This window comes from Sciurus vulgaris (genome assembly GCF_902686455.1).
Source record: "Sciurus vulgaris genome assembly, chromosome: 4".
Lineage (NCBI taxonomy): Eukaryota > Metazoa > Chordata > Mammalia > Rodentia > Sciuridae > Sciurus > Sciurus vulgaris.
The window spans coordinates 183,284,857-183,295,423 of NC_136464.1; the positions used below are offsets into that span (position 1 = coordinate 183,284,857).

At 41.3% G+C, this 10,567-nt stretch overlaps 1 protein-coding gene across 2 annotated transcripts; it reads right to left on the bottom strand.

Annotated features, from left to right (window-relative positions):
• Positions 1-894: 894 nt before the first annotated feature.
• On the bottom strand, positions 895-8,085 carry LIG4 (DNA ligase 4). Of its 2 annotated transcripts, none has more exons than XM_079136142.1 (2): positions 8,003-8,085; positions 895-4,865 (listed from the first exon to the last, which is right to left on the bottom strand). In XM_079136142.1, the coding sequence occupies exon 2, from the start codon at positions 4,847-4,849 to the stop codon at positions 2,114-2,116; it is 2,736 nt and encodes a 911-aa protein (XP_078992268.1). In that variant the 5' UTR covers positions 4,850-4,865; positions 8,003-8,085; the 3' UTR covers positions 895-2,113. The 2 variants fall into 2 exon arrangements, with proteins under 2 accessions (XP_078992268.1, XP_078992267.1); XM_079136141.1 differs by having other exon boundaries at positions 895-4,874; positions 8,003-8,073.
• Between the last annotated feature and the right edge of the window lie 2,482 nt (positions 8,086-10,567).

The window sequence follows — 10,567 nt, forward strand, 5'->3', positions numbered from 1 at the left end:
CATATGGAGATGTGATGTAGTTAAATATAGGAACTACAGCTCAGCAAAGACACTGGGGCCAAAGAAATGTGGGAGATGTCAGTATACCTGAAGCCACATGGATAGGAAAAACCTACTCAGGGAATAAGTACTGAACAGGTTCAGCAATGAGCAACTGAACCTCCCAGCACCTGGAGATAAGGAAGAGGAGAGAAGCAAGAAAAACAACTCCACTGATGTTTTTAACACATACCAAGTGTTACTGAAAAATAACCTAACTTTGAACCAGCAGTTCCACTTCTAGGACTATATCCCAAAGAGCTAATAATAACATTATGAAGATTTATCACACTGCTTCACAGGAAATGGAAAAGGAGGGGGGGAGGGAGTGGAGGTGGCTCTGTGAAATCATCAGAGCTTGAGCATCAATGGGCTAACAAGACACAGCACAGTGCATTCAAGAGCACACAGCAACTGAGGAGGAGGCAGGCATGCCTGGTGACAGTAAAGAGCCCAGCTCACAAGGGTAAGCAGAGCGTTGGGGTCAGCTTTAGGGCTGTTGCCTCAATAGCTGTTTTGTACTTTCCTTACCACCAATGACCTAAAAAGGCAACGTTATTATCTTTGGTGGCAAAATAATGGACTTTTACCCCCACTACACTTACCTGTATTTTAAAATTTTTCCCCTTACACAAAAGTACAAGTTTTAAATGTTTAAAAGCTCACCCCATAACATGAAACAAAGTACTTTAAAAAGGAACTCGAGTCAAACCAGTTAAAACTTATATTGTTACCTTAAAATCTGACAGAAAATAACCATTCAGAAGTTTTCAAAATAAAGAGAACACAAATAAAACATTTTAATAATATATTACTTTATTTAAATTAAGTATAACAATCCAGATTTCTTCTCTATTATTTCATAAAACTTTAATTACTTTCACATAATCTACACACAGTATCTCAGGTACCAAATTCCACTCAACTGTTGTGAAAGAAATTTTTCCATATAGGCTATATTTCAAAATTTGACATATAAATCCAGAAATACTATGTATTATACACATTGACTTTAAATAATCTACTTACAAGAGCAACTTTAAAAAGCTAAAGCAAGTTACTGGCCTCTAATGGAAATCATGACACACACACCATTTGACACCTACTCAATGGATTATATCTAGGAAAATAGTTTGTGAATACTATATACTGGAGTACAAATTCACATAAAAATACTTGATATAAAACATGTTCAGTTTTAGAAAAAAATTTAAATCTGTACTAACTTAAAATTGCAAGATTTTCAGGCTGCAGGGGCACACATCTGTAATTCCAGTGGCTTGGGAAGCTGAGGCAGGAGAATCTAAGTTCAAAGCCAGCCTCAGCAGGGTAGCAAAGCCCTTAGCAACTTAGCAAGACCCTGTCTCAAAATAAAAATAAAAAGGTCTGGGGATGTGGCTCAGTGGTTGAGTGCCCCTGGGTTCAATCCCTGGTACCAAACAATAAAAACTTAAAAATATATATATATTTGTTTTTAAAAATATCAAACCAATTCAATTTTAAATGCTCAGGCCACTAAGTCACATTAAACTAACTTGGCTAAAAAACATCACCAAGTTTTGTAAAAAAGTTTGTTTCACATTTAAAAGAGGCATTTTGGCATTCAAGTAAAAAATACTTATTTTACATGTCTAATTATAACTACTCTGCCCTTTTTACTTTCAATGCTTTTATTAGCTAAAAACTATTAAAATTTTTAATTGACTTTGGAAAAATCCTATTTAAGTCAGTACTCTGACGATTCTAAAAGTTTCCAAATGTATTTTACTAATATGTGAGTCAAAATTCTAGATTTCTATATAGATGGCTTTACGAACGCCTCTTCTTTAAATAGCTCAATTATTTCATTTTGGTCATAAAACTCATAAAATACTATACTACTAAGAGAATCTCTTGGCTTTGGGTCATTCCATTTCTTTTCTCTTAAAAGTTAAAATTCTTGTTTTACTATATGTAATAATACTTTTTAAGTATAGATTTTTTAAAAATAAAACCAAAAGGCAGTTTACGATGTCATCATTACTACGTATTGCAATGGGTCCACCAGATCCAAGGCTTTCCTAAGAAAGTTGGCTTATATCAAATACTGATTTTCTTCCTGTAACTCACACTTGTCTACTGAGTCAGTTACCCAACGTTCTTGAAGGATCTTAAACTTTCTCTTAAGAGTTCTTCTAAAAGCTTTAAAATCTGCAACACGACTATGATCCTCTCCAATAAGTACATGGGATACTCCCTCAGCTAAGAGAGGAACTACCTTTGCCCCATGGAACCGGAGCTCCAAGGCTCTGATGGCTAGTCTTGCTCCCTGGATTCTGGTACTCGAGTCATTAATCACAGTGTACACGTCCACATAAATGGTGTGGTGCCTGAACATACTTAGAGGAGAGCGGTCCCAGGAGTAACGACATTCCAAATCTGCAATCACAGAGGCCATTTCTTCAGGAGTGTGTTCATTAGAATTTTTAATTCCTGAGAACACCTCTTTCAGTTGGATCAAATCTGTATCAACAAAGTAACTGTCACCATAGCGATCATATTCACGGGCAAAATGCTGTTTTGTTGATGGGCACATGTGAATCATAAAGCGAGGCTGCCAGGGCACACAGCTTTTGGTCTGAAAACATTCTAAGAGCCACGCAGGCTTGACAACATCATGTTTATCAGAAGAAATGATGTTTTTCACTCTGACGTTCTCAGAACCTGCAATTACACAGTATGTGTCCGGGCCTGGATTCTGTACAATGTAGCCACCCAACTCTGCAATTCTATTCTCCAGGTCAGGCTTTGGATGGCTGGCTGTTCCGCTCATAACACAAAACTCAACATCTTCAAATATATTGGAAACTTTGCTTATGTTAGAAAGGTTAGGTGCCTTTAAGTGTTCAATAATTCCAATCACCTTCTTCACCTTTGGGGCAGCTCTTCGCCTTTTCTCTCTTGGTTCATCCTCCTCTCCTGGGTAGAGGTGTTTCGAGGCAAGCTTTCCAGCTGCTTTCCCCCGCAGCTGTTCCAGGTCCTCCAGAGTCATGCACTCATGCCACTCCTTGTCATCTCTTATCCTCTCGATCCGTGGAAATCGCAATGTACAGCCAGTTCTGTACATATCACTGGGGACAATCTCTGCGGCCTTAACCTGAACGATGACAGAATTGCCAGGCTCAATGTACACTTCTGGTTTCTCTGTTCCACATAAAATGCTGCTTGGTGGTGCTTTTCTATGAAAAGTCTTCCAGTACTTGGCCAATTTCAAACCTAGATCGTACAGTTCTTTCATGGTGTATCCTGAGCCAACACGACACAGAGTATGAAACACAGATGGTTTCTCACCAGGAGGGGGTTTCTCTGCTACTGCACACAAAAAATGAGACATCATCCCACCCCGCAAACCTTTACCCCAATAGCCTCCCACAATTAAGATGTCTAATTCATCCATTAGTCCACTGACATATTCTGGCTTAATTTTTAACCATCCTTCACCTCTTTTGTCTGGCTTGTAAATGGACAAGGGATGTTTTATCATGATTCCCTCTTCTCTTTTATCTATTGCTTCATTCAGTGCATCGATCACTTCATTCTTGGTATGAGCTTGTGCTTTCTGCACTATTTCCACCCTACCTGGTACTGGTATAAAAGTACTTCTGAGAATCTCATACCTCTTTCTCAGGATCTCACGACCTAGCTTTTTATTATTAACCATCAATACATCAAAAACACAGTAACAAGTCTGCAGATCAGAATCTTCCACCATTCTTTTAATATCAAATTTATTGCCCTTTTGCATAAAGGTCTGTGTGCTGGGATTGTAGGCCATCATCTCTCCATCAAGGATACAGGTTTGCACATCTGGCTGGAAGGCATCATGAATGAATGGGGTGAGAGAGCCCTCTTGCGGAGAGGCACCAAACTGATCAGTGTAGTTATAGCCATTTCTGGAAAAGTATTTGTAAACATCCCCATCTTTGTGCATCTGCATCCGCTCACCATCAAGCTTGGTTTCGATGTAGAAACTCTGGTGTCTCATGTCTTTCTCAATGCGCTCGATATCTGCTACTGCAGCTAGCATTGGTTTAAAAGCAGAAAACAAAGTGATGGAAATGTCAGTGAGTCCTACAGAGGGGTCATGCAGCTGCCGACAGACCTTCTCAAGATCTGTGGTGACATTATGCAACTCAGCAGCGTCATTATGAAAAACAGAAAATATAGTCTGCTGACTAAAACCAAGCTTTAAGTCCTTTACGATCATTCGTATGAGCCACTTTTGTTCCAGTGCTGAACTCTGAGTTATAAGCTGAAGAAGACTCTTTTTCACTAAGTCTTTTCTTTTGGTAGAATTATTGCTGGCAACTGAATCTAAAAGTTCATTTACTTGCTGTATGGTTAAACTTCCTTTCTGCAAACATCGGGGCTTCAACACAAAGTACGCAATCATCGCAAAGTCCCCGGCATCCCCCCGAGTCCCAGTGGGGGTCCTGTAATTGAGGAGTTTAAGGGCATCTTTCCCTTCTCTTGGCAAATTAAGCAATTCGATATAAAGCTTAGCCAGCATAGTTTCTTTGATTCCATAAGCCATTCTCTCTCTTTCCAGCTGAGGAAGAATAAGTCTCATTGCCGGATAAAAAGAGTCTGTAACATCTTTTTGGTTCTTATGAAGGGCATCATGAAATTTTCTCCAAGAATCTAAAAATTCCTTGAAGTGTCTGATTTTTTCTGCACGTCCTTTACTCTTCTGTATTCGCTCTAAAGTTGAACATAAATCTGCAAAGGGAACGTGAGATGCAACAGTCTGTGGAGTTTGTGAGGCAGCCATGGAAGCAGTGGGTCCTCTGGTCTAACTAATAAAGCAAAAAGAGAAAAAGTGAAAGGTAAAATTCAGCTAAGTATTTAACATCATGGCCTTATAGAGATGATCTGTTCCACAGCAAATGCTTATTGAGGTTTATTAAATGAAAGTATGTTAATATTATAAATGACATATGAAAAGTATATAAAATGCTTTTCAACCTCTACATCTAATAACCATTTTACTTAAAACTAATTTGTATGTTACCAACAGTATCACTTTCTTCATTTTCTATAATTATAAACACTGAAAAGTAATTTTAATTATCTTTCTCCCTAAACGCCAATATTCATTGAATTAATTCTTTTATCGCTTACTTATTTGGCACACAATGCAAAAGAATACTCCTAATAATGAAAATAGAAAAATAAAATCAGTAACAATAACACTTCATTTCTAGGCTCATGAAGTAAAGTCCGCCTCTGCATGTGTCTTCTTTCTCAGACTATACACAGCATCAGAAACACAGTGCCTAAAACAGATGTTCTTTAACAAACAACTTGCTCACTGAATTGAAATTTGACTTCTGGGAAATTTTGAAATCCTAATCATCAATTAAGGTCTTTGACAAACTAACTTATATCTGTCTACTTTCACCTCTTCCCTGGTAGTTATGCCGAATCACTCCAGCATTCAAAACCTAATTCAGAATTCTCTCCCAATAAGTTCCTCACTTTATCCATTTCAAAGTTTGTTAGCACAATCCCTTTGGTTCATGCCCTATGTCAGTTATACCCAAGTACTCAGTGACCACACTTGAGCCAGGCACTACACTAGGGCAGACATACTACATTTCTACTTTGAAAGAATTTACATTCTGTAAAGAAAAAAGGGTGTGGGAGAACTAACTATAATAAAATGTTAAGTGCTTTAACAAAAATAAAACAAAAGTAGAACGTCTTGAGACAGTTTTTCATTGAAGTCTTCGAAAACAGGAGAATAATGCATCCTTTGTTGGGTTAGGGTCTATAACATTTCCTAAAATGGTTACCAAACATGTAAAAATTTCTTTGAGGTTTTAAAGATCAATGTCAGTTCTACTAGAATCTATAATACATCAGAGCTATTTTAGAGCTTAAAATTAGTATATATAACATTAATATGAGTTATTTTTCCCCAAAATAGACTTCCAAGTGGAATGCATGCTCTAGGAACATAATCCACAGCTTGTCTCGTAGTCTCAGACTCCTCCTGGCACACCAGCATGCAGTGGAATCACAGAAGTTTTTCCAGAAGTACAGAGGTCTGCTGTAGAGTAAACGTCATGGGATTCCCCACTCCAGCACACAAAAGAGAAAGACACACAATCTACTGGCCAGAAACCATGCTGTCATTTCAGTTACCAGTGGCAGATCCATAGCAGTTTTGTTTGCCCATGACTTTTTAAACACCTACAAGTGGTTCCTGGGAAAGCGTACAGGGCAAGTCCTGCTGGTCACATATGTATAGACCAACACCACTGGTGGGGTACAGCCTGGTTCTGACTGCATGGGCAATGGTTCACAGCTGCAATTGGGAGGCCTAAGGAGAAAAGCCTGCCCTTCTCAGTATAATTTTTGACAGTGCAAACCTAACTTCTACTGAGCAGGTTAGATCAAGAGATAAACCCCAGACAGACCACTTTCCTCAGACTTTTAGCTTTGATATAGTAACTGCCTCTCCTTTCTTACTCTAGTTTGCATAACTGACTGTACCACCTGGTTCTCTCAAGTGGATGCATTATGGCATTTATGCTGCATCTATAATTTATGCATAATGCATATAAAATTAACTTTATTAAGAAGTACTTCCCTGAATTTTCAAACATTGGTATATAGTTTCTATAGATCTGCCTGTAAATGCAACGTGATCTCAAAGTTTCACTCAACAAATTGCAGGCATAGACTTAAATTACTTTACAAAAATGATGAAATATAGGTAATGGTGTGAATACACATGTATCTTAAAATGACTATATGTACAGGTAACACAATTACAAAATTACTCTAAAAATAAGACAAAAGTTTTTGCTCATTGCAATTGCATAAAAAGTCAAATATCTGTCTTTTATGTGCTAATTTTACTTTTTAGACTCTGAGGTTTTTAAGCTGATGCTTCCCATTTGCAATGAGACAAAAGAACATTGTTGTCATGCTCAGGTCCAGAGTCTAACAAATATCCAAACGTGGACTCCCTAGTATTTAATAGCTGTGGGACATGGGACAGTAAGTTTCTAGAAGTTTCAGTTTCCTTAAGAGCACAATGGGGTTAAAAAAAAAATCCTATGAAAATTAGGAGGGGGATGAAATCAGACAATCTACACAGGTGCTTAACACAGTACCTGGTGTTGGGAAATCCATGAAACTTCGTACTTTAATGCTTACTGATCCACAGAACATTTAAAATCTAGTAGTGCCAAATACTAAGCAAATAATGGGTGGGGAGATGGAGGGCCTTCACTTTTTGACAGCAATAGTGCAAAGCTTTCAGGAGACTGAAAGCAGTAATCAACACACTCGACTCCACTGGCTGCTGCGAAGCGCCACAACAAAACCAAGAGGCCCGTTTTATTTTGTGTTTACGGAAGACGTCTGAGTGCTCTTTTACTGGAGAAAGAGAAAGTGACACAGGACAAGGGAAGTTCCCGAGTGCAACCCTGGACCAGCTGCAGACCTCCGAGGACGGGACTCCGGGCAGCGAACCTCCCTTGCCCTCAGCGACACTGGGCGAATCTCTACCGGAAGAAACCAGCACACGAACAGCCCCGAGGCTCCGGGGCCCCCCAGGTCCGTGCAGCCCGAACGCAGAGGCTCAAGGGGTGACTCCCCCAGGCCGACGGCCTCCCGGCGGCAGCCCCACCTGCGCGCTCTATCCAGCCCGAACCCCAGCGGGGCTCCCGGGGCGCCAGCGCGGACGCGGGCTGGCGGGGACGCACGCCCAGGTCCAGCCGCCGGCGCGGGCAGCTCCCCAACTCCCGGGAGCCGGGTGCGAGCGCGACCAGCTCCAGTCCCACGCACTTGGGAAGCGGAGCGCGGGCCGCACCCGCCGCCCGCGAGCCCCGCCGCCCGCGAGTCCCGCCGCCCGCGAGTCCCCGCCGCCCGCGCCCCGACCGAACCGCGCCCTCACCAGCGCAAGCCTCACCTGCGCCCGACGACCTCCCACCAGACGTCCTACGCCCGGCTCCCCCACCAGACCGGAAAGCCCGCCCACAAGGACGGCTCCGCCCATGGAGCCCCGCGCAGGCGCAGTGCAGACCCGAGGGCCGGCCGGCCGGGACGTTGCGAGACCGCGCGCGCAAGCGCAGTGGCGTTCGGAACAGGCCCCAGGTGGGGAGCGAGGACTAGAGGGCGCTTATCCATGGCTGTGACTGAACACATATAGCTAGATCGGTGGTCTTTGCAATTGCTCGACCACCCACAACTGTGGATTCCGTGGTTGAGCGAAGCCTGAGTTCACTCTGTACCCTGGCTTGTTACTGGGATCCTGAGCCTGAGCCCTCCTCAGCAGGGGATGCGCTCAGAATTCTTGCTGTGTATGGAAAACGGTGGCAGCTGGGAAAGCTTCCTAAAGAACCCATTCCCCTCTCCAAAACATCTGCTGGTTCATTTAGGTAGAAAAGTAGGCTTTTGCAAAATTACCTCAGACTCATATTTCATGCTATGTGCAACTGTGATCTGAGTTCTTGTCGTTTAATACAGAATTAATACACAATTCATAAACCTACATAATTTGTAATACAGAAATAAACAGCTGAATGGGTTACTAATCATATCAGTTCAAGGATTCAAAACAGTCATTATATAAAGCATTATTAAGCACCTACTATGATAATAATTGTGCTAGACGTCCAGGATTGAAGGAAGAAAACAAACCCAGCCCTTACATTGCAGAAACTGTTGCTTTGCACTGAAATTTTGCTGTCATCTGTTCTCTTTCACCTTGGAGAATTGAGAAATTATCCGTAATGGGTAGGGGGAAACAACTCTTAGAATTATTTCGTTTTAGGATAAAACACTGTTGCTTTAAAATCAAAGTGAGATTTTGCTGCAGTGGGCTCTGATAAAACATTTCAGAGCTATGAACTACCATCAGGGGTTATCTAATGTACAAAATCTCATTTTACAAGACTGTCACTTAACTTATTTCACAGTGCTAGTTTGAACTGGACCTAGATCATATGGCTCCTTCCATGCCAGCAACACTTACTTACTTAGTTTATATGTTTAATTCACTGAAATTTGGCAGATATTGGTCAGAAATCATCTGTAATGTTGTAAAGCCTCATGATACTGCTCTGTCAATAATTCTTCCACCCTACTATTCAACTTAAATATCAACTTACTTTGGAGGAACTCCCAGCAATGTTAAATTAGAAGAGGCTCCATTTGTTGGTCATATGCAAGAGCACTTGTGTGTGTGTATTTTTATCGTGTTCAATAGCTACTGAGTTCCTACAATTTCTGACACTGGGCTTTGTTACTAATAAGAGAACTATGAATTATCAAACTAAACAAACTCAAATTTTATTCTAAGCCCAGTCCCCAATTTGTGTTGTGATTTTTGCTTCTTGGTTCAAAGAGATCCAAGGTTTTCCACAAAGTATTGTGAGAAATACAAGGCCAGGGGTCCATTTTCAGAATGCAGTATTTAGCCTGTAATGTAAAATGACGTGGGATATAAAACAGTCAGCTGCAAGGGAAAGCAGAATAAGAATTTAAAAGCATTTACACTGGAATGTGCAAATGCACAGTTCCTTGACCAACAGGAGGTGACAAGAAGGGACTGACCTGACCAACAGAGATAGAGTGTGCCAAAAGGTGCCAATTCAAGGGGACTTTGGGCCACAAGAGAACACGGGGATATGGGGACAATTAAACATAGATATCTTTAAATAACCTAATAGGAGACAGTAAAACAGAGGTGACACCCCATAGTACTCAGCCAATGAGGAACCAGGGACAGGATCTTGCACCCTAGGGGATACAATGCTGGTAATGCTCAACCTGTGTGTCCCTGACCATCCCGATCTTGCAAGGCCATCATTAAAGTAAAGCTTCACTTTTGCCTTGTGTCTGTTAGTCCAGCCTTTGGTTTTGGACAGATGAGCATGTGTCTCACAGTATCTTTTAGAGTTGCTGTGACTGTTAATTTATGTATGTAAGTGGTGTACTTTAGGGCTTGCCTGAAACTCTTCATCTAGTAGCAAGATACATTTGTTAAAGCCAACCAAACTGTTAGGGGGCAAACAGATGAGCATATGGGAACATGAGGTCAAGAGAATGGTTCTATAGAATGGGCCCACAGTGCTGACCCCCACATACTTTCTTTTTAAGAAGCAATTCATCGGCAGCGCTGTCTGGCCTAATTAGACATTAGGCCACATTCCTCAGCAAACAACCTGTTAACTGTGGGAGAAACACAGGCCCAAGATAATGTTGAGGGGAGGAATCCAGGAGACTATTGTGAGCAGATCCTGAAACTCTTGGAGATAAGGGTAATTTCTCCTAACCTAAAATCTGTAGGAATGTATGGTTAAGAATCCAATTAGAGCCAGGCATGGTGGCACATGCCAGTAATTCCAGTGGCTTGGGAGCCTGAGGCAGGAGGATGCTGAATTCAAAGCCAGTCTCAGCAAAAGCAAGACACTAAACTACTCAGTGAAACCCTATCTCTAAATAAAATACAAAATAGGGCTGGGGATGTACC